Source organism: Takifugu flavidus, chromosome 15 (genome assembly GCF_003711565.1).
Source record: "Takifugu flavidus isolate HTHZ2018 chromosome 15, ASM371156v2, whole genome shotgun sequence".
NCBI classification, from domain to species: Eukaryota; Metazoa; Chordata; class Actinopteri; order Tetraodontiformes; family Tetraodontidae; genus Takifugu; species Takifugu flavidus.
This window is the reverse complement of record NC_079534.1, coordinates 14,125,827-14,143,399: the sequence shown is the minus strand read 5'-3', so window position 1 is coordinate 14,143,399 and position 17,573 is coordinate 14,125,827. Positions and strand designations below refer to the sequence as shown.

General features: G+C 47.6%; 1 protein-coding gene across 1 annotated transcript; it reads left to right on the top strand.

Moving 5' to 3' along the window:
- The first annotated feature begins 3,974 nt into the window (after window positions 1-3,974).
- dspa (desmoplakin a) lies at window positions 3,975-17,562 on the top strand. Its single transcript, XM_057056507.1, has 24 exons — window positions 3,975-4,339; window positions 4,919-5,027; window positions 5,248-5,366; window positions 5,517-5,661; window positions 7,182-7,307; window positions 7,396-7,455; window positions 7,529-7,696; window positions 7,776-7,880; window positions 7,965-8,060; window positions 8,134-8,259; window positions 8,629-8,781; window positions 8,885-9,039; window positions 9,125-9,251; window positions 9,335-9,521; window positions 9,591-9,814; window positions 9,902-10,083; window positions 10,171-10,309; window positions 10,383-10,576; window positions 10,664-10,826; window positions 10,968-11,051; window positions 11,135-11,242; window positions 11,455-11,553; window positions 11,687-13,501; window positions 13,936-17,562. Exons 1-24 carry the CDS (start codon window positions 4,101-4,103, stop codon window positions 17,143-17,145), a joined length of 8,133 nt encoding a protein of 2,710 aa, XP_056912487.1. The 5' UTR covers window positions 3,975-4,100; the 3' UTR covers window positions 17,146-17,562.
- The last annotated feature ends 11 nt before the right edge of the window (window positions 17,563-17,573 follow it).

Sequence of the window (17,573 nt, the reverse complement as noted above, 5' to 3'; positions counted from 1 at the left end):
TTGTGTTTCACCCGAATGGGATAAAGTCCAATCATCCCAGAAATAATCGATATTTAGTGGCCCTGCAGAATCAGGACAAAAACAACGCCTGATATAAGAATATGGGTGAATAAGAGGTCCTGAACGCCTCATCATTTCATTTTCCCAGATTTAAAGTGAAGCAGGAGCAGAATGGTGTATTTATTTCTCTATAAATGTATTCATTAAAAATATGTAGGTAATCTGGGTCAAGGCTGTTGCACATTAATGAGTTGTTTGTTGTGTTTGTTGTCATTTCTCTTTTGACAGAATTGCAGCATCATCTCAGCCCGGTTCCTTCCTGCAGCTGGACTTCCGCTGGTTATTCCAGACTGATACTGATTAGTCCTCCACCACTGCTGATGTGCACGGGATAGTTATCCTAAATTCAATGTGCTGAGTCATGTTTTCGGCTGTTTGTTACTTTATGTTTGACATCAGAAGAGACAAGTTGGTGAAACAGTCCAGGACGAACAGACCAGCCCGGACCTGCTCGAGGTTCCTTCCTGTTAGGAGGGAGTTTTCCTGCAACTGTTCTTCCCTAGCATCCTGATTCTGCTGAATATTCAAAGTCCTAGTGACTGAGAGCTAAGTGCTGGTTGCCATGGTGATGATAATCCGACTTGGTGTCCTTATTCAGCATAAAAACGCGTGTGTTTGACTTCTGAAAGGCACAAAACCTCCCAAAAAGATTCTATAACAGGATTAGAAAGATGCCAGCAAAAGAGTCGGATCACAAATGCTGTAAAAATAAAACTCCAAAATTCCAAAGGAAGCTAATTGTTGAACACAGCACCAGTACAAAACAAAAGGAACAAATAGTCCCGAGACTTTCTGAACATTTTGTGGAAACCCTAGAATGAAGAAGAATGACTGACTGCTATTTAGAATAATCGTTTATCACCTTCCGAAAAGTCCCGAATCTACCGAATCTATCCGACACCGCTCCCATTTCATGTAAACATGTGAACGTACAGGCTTCTATCAGCACACTGAACTTTGCACTTTGCTTCTTTTGCTCATATCGGCCGTGTTAAAGATTAGACAAAAGGTTTTATCCTTATTCCAATAACTTTTTCCAGACTTGCTTTCGAATCTCAAAATGAAGCTTGGAAATCAACTTTGTCACGAGGATGTATAGATGTGCTCAAAATGGGTGGTGCTGGATTTAAACGGCCTTTGTTCCAGCCTGCGTTCGTCTGCGGTGAGTCTCAGTCCGCTTCAGTGCTTCACCCTCCTGGTCGTCATGCGCAAGTGCACCCCCCCCCCCCCCCCCCGCAACGTTTGAAGCGGTGAAACCAGCTGTAATATCATTATCAAGCCCTATATCTCCTGCAAAAGAGAATGTTTACTTTGTCATGTGCTTGATGAACTAAATGTCTTTATCTGAAGTCATAATTGCGGAGGGAAAACAGGAAAGGGCCCCGGCCCCTGGCTGCTTCCTGTTACACACTGCTGACCCCTGCAGGCCGGTTGGTGCAACAACACTGCCTTCTTTTGGGCTTTTAATCAAACTGATAATTCGATATAAATGCTGCAATATCTTTCTTGGACGTTTAAAATTCGAGCTCTCCAGATGATGTGTGTAAAAGCCAACAACCCCACACTAAATATAGTTTTCTGAATGAATCAGCGTTTAATAAAAAAGTTCTTTTCTCACTTGTCTGTTAATCTACTGAGCGACTGTCAACAGTCTTATTTTAAATCTGGCTCCGTTACAAAAACTAGACATGCAGACAATGCCTTCCCTTCCAGAGTGTGCATGTAGAATTTTTCATGTGGTTGTGTGTCAACAGAAACCAGTTGACCCTTGTACGGTCCCACTATCTCACCGTGGTGGTTGTTAGCATTCAAATCGGCTTTGGATCCTCCCTAGCAACTGCTTCAGGTTCATTCTGGACACACCCCTCAATGTCTGTCTGTCTGTCTGTCTGCTTCATGGACAGACTGGTTACACATGAGGAAGCACGGTTCAAATACAGAGGTGTGGCCCACCTGCTTTCATCCTGGGGACGAGTGCACTATCAGGCATAAATGACTCCAAAGTCCTGGAAATACAGTTCTTTACCTCTACAATTCCCTAACCTGCCCTGACCCTTTATGGGGGGTAATTTCACCTGAGATAGAGAATGAAAGTGGGCTGGGTAGAAAAGATACCACAAAGATACACAATCATGCACAAAGTCTGCTAAAAGTTAATCCGCCTGATAAGCAAATACATGAAGTAAGAACAGCGGCTGACTTAAAAGAGGGTTGTTTTTTTTAAAATCACTATACGACAGCCTCTGGTTGTTGGTTTTTTTCCCACATCAGGGTGAAAGTGTACTCCTCTGCAATATTGAGAGGATTTCAGGGGTTTTAGCAGGCTTCCTGCAGATCTCCCTGCCTACTCATCCCATCTCAGAGACGGAGCGTTTTTGAAGTGGTGGGAAAACGCTGCGGGGAAGCATCAATGTGAACACCCAACGTTATTACTGGACACGATGACACCAGTCCGGGTTAGTCACTAAACCAGCCGTCACGCTTGTCTGGTGAAAGTCTGGAACTGATATCACACACAAACAGGTTTGGACTGCCTTCACCTTTGCCAAGGCGTTAATCACGCGGTAATTCTGCCGTCTTAGACTCTGTTTTCACTTGTTTTGGGCGGCTGTTGTCAGGCTGGTGCGTAACGAACCCAAACCCTGATCACCTGTTTGTAGCCGGAAGTGACCCTCAGTCCAGAAAGCAAACGTCAAGTTAAATATTTACCTCCCTGTTTGGGAGTGCTTTTACATGTCTACTCTTGCACGCTGAGTATGTAGTGCAGAAACAGAGAGGCAGAATGGCTGATAGGTCAGAGGGAGGATCCAGTGACTGACAGGAGAGGATCAGTACATGACAGAAACCTCAGCATTTGCCACTCCTTAACCTGACAGCAAATGCCTTAAAATGGGGGGGACAAGAAAAAAAAACCCTCTTCAACATTCTCTGCAAATGACTGAATGTGTCAGAGGTCAGGAGACCAACCCCTGTCGTCTGTTCTGTTTAATTTGAACGGTCCCATTATGAAGCCGGTTCACTGTCCCACGGTCCAGGTCCCCTCCCGCCTGCTGTGTGAGCACGTTCCTAAAAATGAGTTGTGAAATAACTACATGCTCTGTCTTGCAGTTTCACAATAAAAGAATTTGAAGAGAAACCATCTGAGCTCTTGGACGCTGTTTGGTTGGGTGTGTTTCATCTGCAAGGCTGGTCTTTCAAGAAAATGTTATAACAGCTGACACTCAGCATAAATGTGTGTATGTCTGTTAACATACAGTACATACTTAACAAACTGTGTTAACTCTGTTAGGTGCACTCAAGACGTTTGAAGTCCTAGGAATGGAGTGAAGATTCCAGTCTGGGGCGTGAGCTCCGAGAGGCTGTTGGTTCAGTTCCTGTCTTCCTCTCTTTGTCCCGGCCCTGATCTGTGCCCTGATCTGTGCCCTGATCTGTGCCGAGCTGCTGGGTTTGGTCTCCAGTTTAGAGTGAAAGCCCCAGATTACCCAGTGTCTCATCAACTTTAGGAATACTTTTGTTTTCTTTTTTCTTCCTCATATAACCTGACAATTTAATGAGCTCCCCCCATTCCCTTGTCTTCCACGGTGCACACAATCACATCACGTTGTTTTTCGCCAATCTGGTGTGTCTACTGTAGCATTTAGACTTTATTATGTGTTTTTGTCCATAGATTAGCTGGTAAAAACCCCTCCTTCCTCTCATGTAAGGTGACAAGCTCGTCAGCCAAGCCCAAAAGCGTCACATGCATTTTACGCATGTTTTGCCCTAATTTTAACGTCATGAGAAATAAGGGGAAAAAAAGAATAAAGAAGTGAAAACTGTGGCTATAACGTCGCTGATTACGCAGAATCCGTAGTGGTGTGAACTGAGTGGCTGATCGAGATCAAGGTGTGGTTTCTCTCCAAAACGCGTCCAGCAGCTTCCGTCTATTCTCAGCAGACCTTCATCTGCGCAACAGGACGCGCAGCGAGTCCTGGACTTCTGCGTCTGGATGGACCCGGGACAAAACGCTTCTTTCCCATAAACACAACTACTCCGTAAACATGAGCACCTACGGCTCCAACACCCGGCTGAACACCATCGGCCCCAGGAGCGGCTCCCGGCAGGACCTGAGTTCGAGCTTTCGGAACGACGTGTTCGCCGGTGGCAACGGCTTCCATGGGGACTTCCAGGCGGCGGACGGCGGGGCCTACGCCTACTCCTTCTCCCGGACCTCCATGCCCGGCGGGGGGCTCGGGGGACAGAAAGTCAGCATGGGAGTGAGCCCAGGAGGTGGAATAAGGTACAAATTACATCTAGAATTCAAATTAAATCCGGAAATAACGCACCTGCTCTGTGCTGCGTTCACGATAGCCTCGGAACTTAAGGTGTTGGACCTGCAGGCTCAAACTTTCGACTCGTTGTTATTTTTTAGTGGCATTTGAATGAAGGACACGCAGGTTTTGATCGTGTCCCCGGAGGTTAAAGTCGTTCTTTTTAACCGCGGCGTCGAGCTGAGCAGGTTCCGGACTAACTGGACACACGCCATTAAAAACAAGTGCCGGAGCTGCTGGTTTACTGGGCGGCTCGAGAAGCAGCTCTGGCCCCGATCTCTGTGTGTATTAAAGTACTTACTGAAGTTATCACAGCCCACCTGTTGCCGGACACGATTAATTCATTTGAGCACACACCTTCCCTCCCCCCAGCTGTTATTACACGTCATAATGTTGCCATTACATGTGAAAGAGGCTTGCTGAAAGTGGTTTCTGTTTATATTTCACAGTGCCCTTTCTTTGCTTTTCATTTCGTTTTATGTGCGCTTTAAATACTTATTGAATGACACATTGTGCATCCTTGCTCCTTTTGCCCGCTGTATTCAAAGATGTGACGCTTCTTCCATGTGCAGCGTGCAGGCTATGCAGCAGAAAGCTGTGCTCCTCACAAACCAGTGTCAGGAATACCTGCAGAGGGCCAAGATGATCCTGCAGACGGTGAGTGATGCACCTAGGAACCACGAGGTCTGATGGCAAGTCTAGACTTGTGATGGTGAAACGGTTATTAGAGTAATACGCAATCAATAATGGCCTGTGTTTGTCTGTGAGGCGGTTCCTGTGGTTAATTAGGTTTCTCCCGTCTGCTGGCTTCACCTAATTGAGTTGATGGGAAAACACGGCGGGTGTCGGGAGCTGAGTGTCCCTATTGATTTGGCAGGGGGGGCCTGTCATGGAGGCAGAGAAGATGCTGATGCTGGGTGCAGAGTCCATGGAGCAGCTGAAGGCTTACGGCAGAGAGCTGCAGCAACTGCGAATCCCTACGGACATCCACAGGAGGTGAGACAGGAAGCCGTCTAGGTGTTCATTCATGACTGTCACATGAGTGGTCCAGCCTGCGGCGTCACTCACTGCAAACAGGAGCTCACGAACAGCATCAACATTTGCACATCATCTGAATTTCTTTCTTTTTTATTTATTTCGCTGCAGCGTGGAACAGCTCCAGCACATGTCCATGGCTCTTCAGCAGCAGATAATGGGCGGCATGACCATCAGGCGCACCCGTGGCAGCGTGGGCTCCCTGGACGGAGGCAGGGTCTTCAACGATGCCGTCGCCTGGATTTCCCAACAGAAGGTGAGAGGATCTCATAAGTGATCTGTGGACGGGAGACCCCCCGCAAGCGCATCAAGATTTAGTCATGGGTTAACTGGGTTAACCATCAGAGCCCCCGCCCTCCTCTGCTGCACAACACCAATTATTTGCTCTGGGAATTTCTGTAAAAAGGCACTTGAGTCTGTTTGTTTCAGCATAATGTCAGCTAGCAATGTTTTCCTTTGGAATGCTAGGAAATGAGAGATTTCCCAGAATCCCCCCCCCACCTTCCAGTGTTTTATTGATGCACTTTGCTCTTGAGATTTATGTCTTGAAACGGCCGGCATATAGATTAACCTTAGCAACGGCTATACAGAAACAATTGTGTTGTCATGTGTCATAAAAATTGTTGATACTAAAATTACATTTTAGTCAATATCAGATTATTTCCACCAAATATGGATGAGTTATATCTATTTAGAATGAAGGGATCGTATTAATCAGCTTATAATGTTATCAGTCTGAATCCACTTTTGGGTTTATTTTTGGCTCTGATGGTGTGTCACTGTGAATGTTTTGCCTTTGTGAGACGGGACGGAGGAGAGGTGGAGGGTGATGCACTTACCCTATCACTTATTCTGACCTTCTGTAACTGAAGCCATCTGGTCCCGCTGCCAAAACCTGATCCGTGAGTGAAAGAGAGGCTGAGGGAGGCGCGACCGAAACAAAGAGAACTGTTCTAGAAAGAAAAAAAAAAGACTGGGGCAAATAAGGTTGCTGTGGAAGCAGAAAGAAAAAGTAAGAGTGGAGAAGTGTGAAATCTGACACCCTCCACTCACTCCGTCGTTATGGGACAGGGGAGTTCTGCACATTTCTGACAAGTTCATGGGAAAACGCCCTTCTTGCGTCTCCTTAATCCTCCTACTCATGTTAAAAAAAGCTATTCTGTCACCATTGCAGGGTTGTTTCATACAGCTCCTTTCATTTGAGGTAGCAAAAACAACCACAGTGTAGGCGACTTTGCTTCAGTAGCAGCATTGTTCTGTAACTTTTGTAGACGCTGGCTGTGCTGCTGAGTCTTTTAACGGCCATCTTGTGAGTTCCAGATGAGCACCCATCAAGGAAAGGGGAGTGGTGTCAGAACAAAAGCCCTGAGAGAGAGAGAGAACTGTTCACAGACCAGGGCCTGGCTGGGGTTGATTTACTGCCAGAGTTCTTATCTGGGCTGGAGGCTGTAAACAAGAGGGGAACACTCGGGCCAAATTCCTGCGCGCTTTACTGGGCTTATACTGACACCTAGAGGTGAAACAGGAGAACGACGTAAAGTCCAGCAGTGAAAGACAATAAGAGAAACGTTTAAATCAGAAATACAAAAGCTCCATCATATATTTACCTCAAATAACAGTTTTAGTAAAGCGTTTTATATTTTTGCCTGCATCTTTATTACAGCTTTGTGTTAAGATAGCCAAGACTTTTTAATTTGAAGGTGTTACAAAGTAGTCAGAGATGTAATTTCTTCCAAGCTGAGCTCTATTTTCTCACCGCATCACGCGTATTTGCAGCGCATGATTGAGATGGCTCCGTGGGGCGACGACTCCGCCAGCATTGAAAAGCAGATCGCGACCCACAACCGAACCCACAGCTCTCTTCAGAGGAGCCAGGAAGTCGAACGTGCCAGAGATGAGCTAGTAAGTGCTCTCGCTGTAGTTTGTATTGGTTAAAGAAAAATGGTCATCACATATTTGCAACAAGCTCTCTCTCTCTCTCTCTCTTCAGAATGCTAAGGGGGACAGGTACAACCTCTCCATCTTGGAGCAAGAATGGGACAGTCTGCAGGTAGGACCACGACAGCCTCACACAGTGCTGTTAGTTGGGACTATAATTCACGAGTGTCCCTCATCTGTCTCAGAAAATGTCCCACAACCGCGTGAGTCAACTGCGGGAGCTTCAGAGCATCATCGAGGAAATCTCCCAGGCCATCATGTGGGTGAACGAGAGAGAGGAGGAGGAGCTGGTGTTTGACTGGGGAGACAAGAACATCGACCAGTATATTCCCAGGAAGCAGGAGAGCTACTCTGTAAGGCTGAACCCTGGGTTCAGGGCTGGGGTTCTTACTCAGGACTGTCTAAAAGTCTTGCTCCTGGCTCTCTCGACAGGGTCTGATGAGGGACCTGGAGGAGAAAGAAAAGGATCTGAACAAGCTGAAACTGAAAGCAGATGGTCTCTTGAACAACAACCACCCTGCTTCAGATAAAATTCAAGTAAGATTTCCCTATTTTTTTTGGTTGATGACGATAAGCGGAACACGATCCTCTCGTCACTGCTGACTCTCTGTGCCCGTCCAGGCCTACATGGACACCTTACAGACGCAGTGGAGTTGGCTCCTCCAGATCACCAAGTGCATCCATGTTCATCTGAAGGAGAACGCTGCCTACAGCCAAGTAAGTGCTCGATCCAGCACTGGCTTTTCTGACAACAGAACCTTGTGAAGACTTGAGTTTCTGCCTCCCCCAGTTTTTCAAGGAGGCCAATGAGACCTACACGAAGCTGCAGAAGGAGCACGAGTCCATCCGGAGCAAATTCACCTGCAACAAGAACACCCCGCTGGAAAACCTGACTGACCTTTTGAAAAACCTGGAGGTATGGATGCCTGGTTCTGCTGCGTTCGGGTCCAAAGGTTGTGATACGGGCCAGAAACGTTGACCTTTCCTGCCAGTGATGCTATACGTCTCAGATACACTGGCGCCTTTATTTGGCCCGTGTCGTACCATGTTTCTTGAAAATGAGGTCACTCGTTCTTCCCTCTGGAACGCTGACATACCAAGAAGTGGAACAAAACACAGCCGCCTTGGTAGAGAAAGCAATTTGTTCTTGAGTAATGTGGTTGTGAAATCGGTCCAGTATGTCTGGTGAACTGACTCAGGCTTGTGGTGGGTGTAGAGTTCCAGGCCCTGAACGATAGCTGTCGACAGATAACAACACAGATTTGGGGTTTGTTTTGTTTTACAGAAAGAGAAGGAGCGAATCATGGAGAACAAAAGACAGGTCCAAAGTCTGGTCAACAAATCCAAGAACATCGTCAGGCTGAAATCTCGCAACCCGGAGGAGAGGAGCAGCAGCCCCGTCATAGTGCAGGCTTTATGTGACTTTAAACAAGACCAGGTGAGATACCTGCTTCCTCCCACGCACCAAACAACACACAGGGGCCCAAAGGGGCTGTGAAATAATGTCATTCTGTCCTTCCTGTTTGTTTTCTGCGTTCCAGAAAGGTATTCTCAAAGGGAACGAGGGCATTCTGAAGGACAACTCGCAGCGCAGCAAGTGGCTTGTGACGGGACCTGGGGGTCTGGATATGCTGATCCCCTCCGTGTGTTTGTTAATCCCCCCTCCGAACCCGCTCAGCATCGGCCTCGCCAGCAAGTAGGAGACTGTAGAAGACGGCATTTATGTGCCGTACCAGCAGAGGAAGTGAGACAAACCTTCTTTTTTTTGTGCCATTTCATAGAAATGAGCAGTATTATGAGGCAATCATGAGCATCTGGAACCAGCTGTACATCAACATCAAGAGCCTCATCTCATGGCAGTATTGCCTCAAAGACATCAGCTACATCAACTCCCTCACTGTCAGCATGGTGAGCTCTCCAACACAGGAGCCTTCGTGTGCAGCGTGATTGGGTTTAAACTGCCGACTAACCCGACTCGTCTCCACTGGCAGCTGTCCAAGATGCGTCCTGAGGAGTACCGCAGCATCATCAAAAGACTGGAGACCCACTACCAAGAGTTCCTGCGGAGCAGCCAGGGCTCTGAGATGTTTGGGGAAGAAGACAAAAAGACCATCCAGGGCCACTTTGATAAAGCTCAGAGCCACTACGACACGCTGATTATCCAGCTGCCTTCTTACCGTGAGTGAAAATGTCTCTAGTCTCAGTGATGCTGTTGTTCTCGCTCTAATTCCCCTTTAACTAAAACAGGGGAGGAAGAGGTCAAAGTCGAAGTTCCGAAACAGGAGGTCACCAAGCCTGTGACCAAGCCTCCGCCTTCTTCCAGCGCCACCTTAAGCCTCACGCTGCTCAACAGCCTGCAAGAGCTCCGGCGCAGACTTGAGCTGGCTGAGTCGGGTCTCACCAGTCACCTTCACGTCCCCCTGGGGGAGAACGGCGTCCACCAATGCTCAGTGCACATCCAGAGGCTCCAGGTTGGTCACAAATTAATTAAATGTCGCTCATATTGCCATTTATTTGTGGCTCATTTGCTGATTTATTTTATATTTAATTGCTGCTAGAGTCTGCACGAAGAGCTGGACTCCATTTATGACGAGTACCTGCAAATCAGAGAGAAGATTAAGAAGAAGCTGGACGGACTACCGCCCGATTCTGAACAGGCCAAGTTCCTCCAGACTGAACTGGAAATCATCAACCAAAAACTGGGGCTGCTGCAGAGCCTCAACCAGATCTACTTTCAAAGGTAATTGGTTTTGTATCCAGTCAACCACAGAAGGTAACGAGCAGGATAAAGAGCACTTTTAATGTGATGGATGTGTCTTTCTGACAGACTGTCAGCGCTCAAATCCTTGCTCCAGAACCTTCTCCAGGCCGAAGATATCGTTAAAGTCAACGAGACTCGTTTGACAGAGAAGGAAACCAGCTCTCTAGATCTTAAAGAGATGGCGAACTACCAGAGCACTCTGAAGGTTTGTCACACCTCCATCCAGTGTTATAACGAATGGAACCTCTTTTTAAGGATATGTCTATTTGCTGTTTTAGCAAATGAAAAATGAGCTCGATCAAAAACGAGACTTGCTGACAGCGCTGGAATCCGACCTGGCTAAAGCGCTGCACTGGAACGGTCAGATCTCCGAGTCCTTCCACAAGTGTGACGTGGACCTGTCCAAGTACTCGGACCTGGTGGGTCAGCTGTGTGACCGCTGGCGTCGGATCCAAACACAGATAGACAGCCGGTGGGTGCAATACTTTTCCAGTGCGTCCTTGTTTCCCGGATAGGAAATGTGTTTAAAATATCCCCTCTCCCACTCTTTCCTTTCCAGGCTGTGGGACCTGGAAAAACAGGAGAAGCAACTGGATCATTATCAACAGAACAGCACTTCCCTGGAACAGTGGATTGACAATGCCAGGAAGCGCCAGGACACCCTGCAAACGGCCAAATTTACTGACATCCAGAAATTAATGGATCACCTCAACCAACAGAAGGCACGTTGTCCTCCTTTTCCCTCTATAGCAATAACACGTCGCCCAAAGTTTCTGCCCTTTTAATTAGACAATTCTAGTAATTCTACTACTGGAATAATAAATAAATATTTTGGAAAGTCTAACAGTACTGGTTCTTCACAGGCACTTCACACAGAAATTAAAGGAAAGAAGGAGAGAGTGGACGATGTGCAGAAGACTGCAGACACCTGCGCTACGTCCATCAAGGTGTGCGGCTAACTCTTTACATGTCTAGCTTGGACACATTGTTTTCACCCAACACAATGGAGTGACCACTGTTGCATTTCCAGGACTATGAGCTGCAGTTGGCTTCCTACAGTTCTGGCCTGGAAACTCTGCTTAAAATCCCAATCAAGAGAACAATGCTTCAGTCTCCGGCCTCCGTCATCAGGCACGAGGTACGAGAAGCATTGTTTTTCAGTTAGTTGTCATGACGTCACTTTGAGAAGATGCTCCTTGCCCAGGGTTTTGACCTTTTTGCCCTAAGCACATCCATTATAAGATATTTAAAACAACCCTCTGCTGGCATTTGTCATTTAGAGCCGTCTCATGTAAATATCATTCTATTTATTTGAAATGATTAATTTTCCATTCCTCTGAACTCTGTCAGGCGGCCGGCCTTCAGTCGCAGTATATCGAGCTGCTGACCCGATCCAGCGACTACTATAAGTTCCTCGGGGAGCTCCTCAAGAACATGGAAGAACTGAAAGTATGTGTTGGACCTGGTTGCAGCTATTTATAACAATAAAGTTCTTTTATGCAGAAAGATTTACAAATAATGCAAAGGTAAAATGTGTTTTCGAACCTTTTTAACATTGTTTTTGCACTACTGCACTTTTCAGATTAGAAACACCAAGATTGATATGTTGGAGGATCAGCTGAGGCTTCTGAAGGAAGAAATTAAGGATCGTGACCTGAAAAACAAGACTCTGGAGGACGCTTTGGCCCGCTACAAGCTGGAGCTCTCACAATCAAAAGACCAGCTTATTGATTTGGAGCAAGTGAAAAGAACCACTGTGTTGCAAGTAAATGCTACCAAGGAGAGTCTGGACAGCACCCACAACCAGTTGCAAGACCTGAATGACCAGCTGACACGCATTAAATACCAGCTGGAAGAGGAAAAAAGGAAAAAAAGGCTGGCAGAAGAGCGCTACAACAGTCAGCAAGAGGAGTATGAGGCGGCCGTTCGCCGCAGACAGAAGGAGCTGGAAGAGCTCAACTGGGTGAAAATTGACCTGGAAAAATCAGTGAAAGACAAAGAACGTGAACTGGAGAGGATGAAGTTATTGCTAGAGGAGGAAGCAACACGTCGGCGCAACGCTGAATCGGACATTTCCAAGGTAAGAGCACAATGCAGCCAGGAGATTAATCAGCTTAAGCAGACCTACGAAACCCAAATCCACGTCACCAAGACCACAATCCTGAAAGCATCACAGCAGAAAGACGACAATATAACAGAGGTAAAACTGCAAGTTGACAAACTGACCGCTGAGAAGAAAGATCTGGAGGAGGAGCTGAGGAGGCTCAAGCAGTCTATGGCTCTGGCCGAGATGCACAGAGCAAAAGCAGAGCAAGAAGTCAGCCAGCAGAGGGCGTCAGTCACACAGGAGACAAGGATCCGCAGCGAGCTGGAGGTCCAGCTTAGAACCCTGAAGCAGCAAAGAGGTGACGATGAACTCAAACTCATGGAGGCCAATAAAAACAAGCAGGAGCTGTCCAGACAAATCAGCATTCTCACATTTAATCTGGAGGAGGAAGGAAAAAAGAGGAGAGCTCTGGAACTGGAAATCAGTCACACGAAGCAGGCAGAAGCAGAACTGAAGTCGAAGAACGCCTCCTACCTGGAGGCTCTCAACAAGCTGAAGGTGTCTGAGCAGGAGATCCGCATCACCAAAATAGAGCTGGAGAAGCAAGCGAGTGAGAAAACCAAAGCCGAGCAGGGTTCGATCAGGCTGCAGAGCCGCATCCGGGAGCTCCAGTGTTCTCTGGACGGGGCAGAAGCTGAGCTGGAGAACCAAAAGAAGGCCGCCCAGGAGGAGTTCACCCGCAGAAAGAGAATTGAAGCCGAGTTGGAGAGGATGACGCAGACATGCAAAGAGCACACTACTACCATCACCAAACTGAAATCTATTCAGGTGGAAGTTTCAAATTCTGAAAGGAAGCACGGGCAGGACCTCGCTGCCCTCCAGGATGCCCTGGACAGGATCACGAGGGAGCACAAAGTGACCAAGCAGGAGCTGGCAGCCGCTACGGCAGAAGTGAGGGGGGCTAAACAGAAGCTCCTGCAGGAACAAGCGCGAGTGTTTGAGCTCAACCAGCGAAACGAGACCTTGTATAAGACCATGGAGGAGAGGAGCCGCCAGCTGAATGAGTACACCAAAGAGATCGAAACTCTCAAGACTCTGACACAGAACCTGACCAAGGAGAGGCTGAGGCTGGAGGAAGAGCTGAGGGGAGTTAGGCATGAAAGAGATACCCTGAGGCACAGCAGAGACGCTGTGGATGAAGAAACGGCCACTCAGATTTCAGAGCTCCATATCCAGCTTCAGAATAGCAACAAGAGGACAGCAGAGTTCCAGGCCCTCATCAATGACCTGACCAAGGAGAGAGAAAAGCTTAAAAAGGAGATAGAAAAAATCCAAAAACAATCGATCGAGGTATTTTTGATTGCGTCAAAGGGCCGTTTACGCTGTCTATACTTGCTCTGACTCCTATTCTGCTTTTGCATGAATAATCTTGGCTGAGAAAGGTTGATGCCACAGTAGCTCTGCAGTGCTAATGACATGAAATTTAACTCATTTTTGGTCGCTTTCTATACAGTATGTATAGGCTGTAGGCTCTACTCTGGGCCTCACATGAATGTAAACCTGATCAACAATCAATTGAAGAAAAAAAAAGTACCTTTGAAATGTGCAGTTACATTCATATCTGATTGTACACGACAAAGAATGGCCTCAGAAATCAGGCAATACCACTATCAAACATTGTTTTTATTATAGATAGTGATGAGGAATATTAACACAAACCGAGTTAATACGTTTGCAGCAGCGTGTCTGACCTGACGATTCTGTCTCTATCTCTTTCTCCACAGACATCCATGATGGCGCAACAGTCCCAAAGCCATTACAACGAGCTGTTGCTGGAGAGGGACAGCCTGCTCTCCAAGCTTAAACTGCTGGAGCAGGACAAGTCGCGGCACCAGCGCCTGGAAGATGAGCTCACGCGCATCAAACTCTCCCTGGAGACTGAGATTCGCAATAAACAACGCCTGCAGGATGAAAAGAGTGGGATCCAAAAGGACTTTAGTCACCTGAAGAACCAGTTTGAGCTAAGGGAAAGGGAGATTAGGCAGTGTAATTCTGACCGGGACAAGGCAGAACGAGAGAAGCTTTCCCTAAAAAATGACATCGAGAAGCTCATGAGGGAGCTGAAAACCGTTGAGGAACGATACAAGAACCGCCTGTTGATCTCAGAGAAGGAGGCGTCCGACCTGGCTCTGAAGAGAGACGCGCTCGAGAGGGAAATACAGAAGCTTCGGCAGAAACCGGCCAACTTGAGTAAGCAGACCCAGACGCATGAGAAGATGCCCTCCATCGATCCATCCAAACTGCTGTTTGAAGGAGTGCGTCGCAAAGTCACCGCGCACCAGCTTTGTGACTGCGGCATAATCACCAAAGCCACCCTGGAGCAACTCTTAACAGGAAGGAAGACAGTGGATGAGGTAGCTGTGGACATCCAGCTGAGCCTGAAAGGTACCGGCGTCATTGCAGGCATGGTGTCACGTTCTCACGGGAAAATGCCGTTCACGGAGGCCAAAAACAACAAGCTCCTCACCCCAGAAAGTGCCCTCAAGCTTCTAGAAGCTCAAGCGGCCACAGGCTACATAGTTGACCCAGCATATAATGAGAGGATGTCTGTGGACACTGCATGTTCTCGAGGAATCGTGGACACTGAAGACAGGGAGGCCTTGGTCACCGCTGAAGCTGCTTGTACCGGCTTCAAGGATCCATACACTGGCAAAGTGTTGTCGGTGGGTCAGGCTTGCAAACAAGGCCGCCTCAACAAAGACACCGCCCTCCGTCTGCTGCAGGCTCAAGAGTCCGTGGGGGGCATCGTGGATCCGGTTCTGAGTGTATTCCTTCCAAGGGATCAGGCTTTGGATCGCAATCTCATCGATCAGGATCTCTACACGGCACTGAACAAAAGACCTGCTTGCTACCTGGATCCAGCAACAGGAGAGAAAATAACCTATTCTGATCTCAGGAAGTCATGCACGGTGGATCCGGTTGGTGGGTTGCTTCTGCTCTCTGCTCCAGAAAAGGCCATGACCGTGAAAGGTCTGCGCGGGGAGGTCCCCGTGAAAGAGCTGGTTGACTCGGGCCTGCTCGATGAGACCGACTCAAAGAAGCTCTCCACTAAAGAGATTGAAGAAAAGCTGAAGTCGTATCTTTACGGCAGCACCTGCATTGCAGGAATCTATGATGAGGTCAAGGACAGGATACTGCCTTTCTATCAGGCAATGAAAGAAGGTCTGCTTATGAAAGGAACCACCCTGGAGCTTCTTGAGGCCCAAGCAGCGTCTGGCTTCCTTGTTGATCCGGTCAACAATATCTTCTTGACAGTAGAAGAGGCTGCAAAGAGAGGCCTGATAGGACAAGAGTTTAAGAACAAGCTCCTGTCTGCAGAAAAGGCAGTAACTGGATACAAAGACCCAGAAACAGGAAAGATAATCTCCCTCTTCCAGGCTATTGAGAAAGATCTTGTTGAAAAAGGTCATGGAATTCGCCTTCTTGAGGCCCAAATAGCCAGCGGTGGGATTATTGACCCCAAAGAGAGTCACCGTATTGATGTGTCCGTTGCCTATAGAAGAGGATATTTTGATGAGGAGATGAATGAAATCTTGACGTACGAAGGAGATGACACAAAGGGATTTTTTGACCCCAATACAAAGGAGAATCTGACGTATATTCAACTGAAAGACAGGTGCATCAAAGACGCCAAAACAGGCTTAGTGCTCCTCCCCCTGAAAGACAAGAACAAGCTGCAGAAGTCAGAAGAGAGCCGAACCAATGTCCTTCGCAAGCGGAGAGTTGTGATTGTCGACCCGGACACCGGGCTGGAAATGTCAGTGAGGGAGGCCTTCCACAAAGAGCTGATCGACTACGACACCTTCCTCGAACTGTCTGAGCAAGAGTGCGAGTGGGAGGAAATCACCATCAAGGGTTCGGACGGAACTTCGCGCTTGGTGATAGTGGACAGGAAGACGGGGACCCAGTATGACATCAAAGACTGTCTGGAACGCGGCATCGTTGACCAGGCGTCTTTGGATCAGTACCGGGCGGGGGCGCTGACCTTGACTCAGTTTGCCGATCAGATCACCCACAAAACGAGCGCCACCGAGATGACCATCGCAGCCACCAACGTTGAGGACATGGTCACCTGCAGCAGCCCCACGCAGCTGGCGCCATCTTCTCCCACCGTCCGCAAACGTTTCAGCAGCATCTCTATCACCGTCTCTCCACCCGAAATGTTTGACGACCACAGCCCGGTGGCAGCTATATTTGACACCGAGACCCTGGAGAAGATAACAATCACCGAAGGTCTCCGCAGGGGCATCGTCGACTCTCTTACGGCACAAAGGCTCCTGGAGGCCCAGACGTGCACGGGTGGTCTTATCAACCCCGCCAACGGTGAGAGACTCTCGCTGCAGGATGCTGTCCATCAGGGCATCCTCGATGAAAGCATGGCGAGCAAGCTGAAACCCGCCCAGAAGGCCTCTAACGGCTTTGAAGACGTGAAGATCAAAAGGAAGATGTCTGTGGCGGAGGCAGTGAAGGAGGCGTGGCTACCTTATGAAGCTGGGCAGAGGTTTCTGGAGTTCCAGTACCTGACGGGAGGCTTAATAGAACCTGGGTCCGGGCGGCGCGTCAGCATCGAGGAGGCTATCCGCAGAGGCTGGCTCGACGGGCAGGGGGCCCAAAAGCTTCAAGATACGCGGAGCCACCAGAAGAACCTGACCTGTCCCAAGACAAAACTGAAGATCTCCTACAAAGAAGCCATGGACAACTGCATGGTGGAGGAAAGCAACGGTATGAAGATGCTGCAGGCCTCCTCGGTGTCTTCCAAAGGAATCAGCAGCCCTTATAATGTTTCTAACCCAGGATCTCGCTCTGGGTCCAGGGCTGGCTCTCAGGCCGGCTCCAGGAGTGGGTCTCGTAGAGGCAGCGTAGATTACACCTCCACTTACAGCTACAGCTTCTCCTCCAGCAGCGCAACCTACAACTCCAGCAGTCAAACTTAATAATGAAACTAAAGTTCTTTTATTAAAAGAAAAATCTGGCCTGTCTTTACAGTTTGCTTGGAATATTTTTCTGCTAGTTTTTTTTTTTTCTCGTGCTGAATCTAATTTGGAATTTTCATTTCTTTGATGTGAGGGTGTTTCTATATTTCCTAGCATGCTTAATACTGTTATAACGAAAAATGCAGAGTGAATATACTATTTGTCACAGCACCACTTATGGTATATATATTTTTTAGAACTTGTCATACAGTAGATGCATATTGGCTTTAGCATTTTTTTAACATCAGTTTCTTAGTTTTGTTACTTCACTTATGTGTGATCTAGAAAAAAAAGACAACGTTTGGCTTAAAATACTTGACTAAATCATCATTACTGTTACTAACATGATTGAAAAATAAAGTTGTTAGAACAAATTGAGTTGCCTTTTT

Coding starts and splice junctions, on each gene's coding strand:
- dspa (XM_057056507.1), top strand. CDS start 4,101: ATGAGCACCTACGGCTCCAACACCCGGCTGAACACCATCGGCCCCAGG. Junction 7,308..7,395: donor AACGTGCCAGAGATGAGCTA/GTAAGTGCTCTC, acceptor CTCTCTCTTCAG/AATGCTAAGGGGGACAGGTA. Junction 11,052..11,134: donor CCTGCGCTACGTCCATCAAG/GTGTGCGGCTAA, acceptor TTGCATTTCCAG/GACTATGAGCTGCAGTTGGC.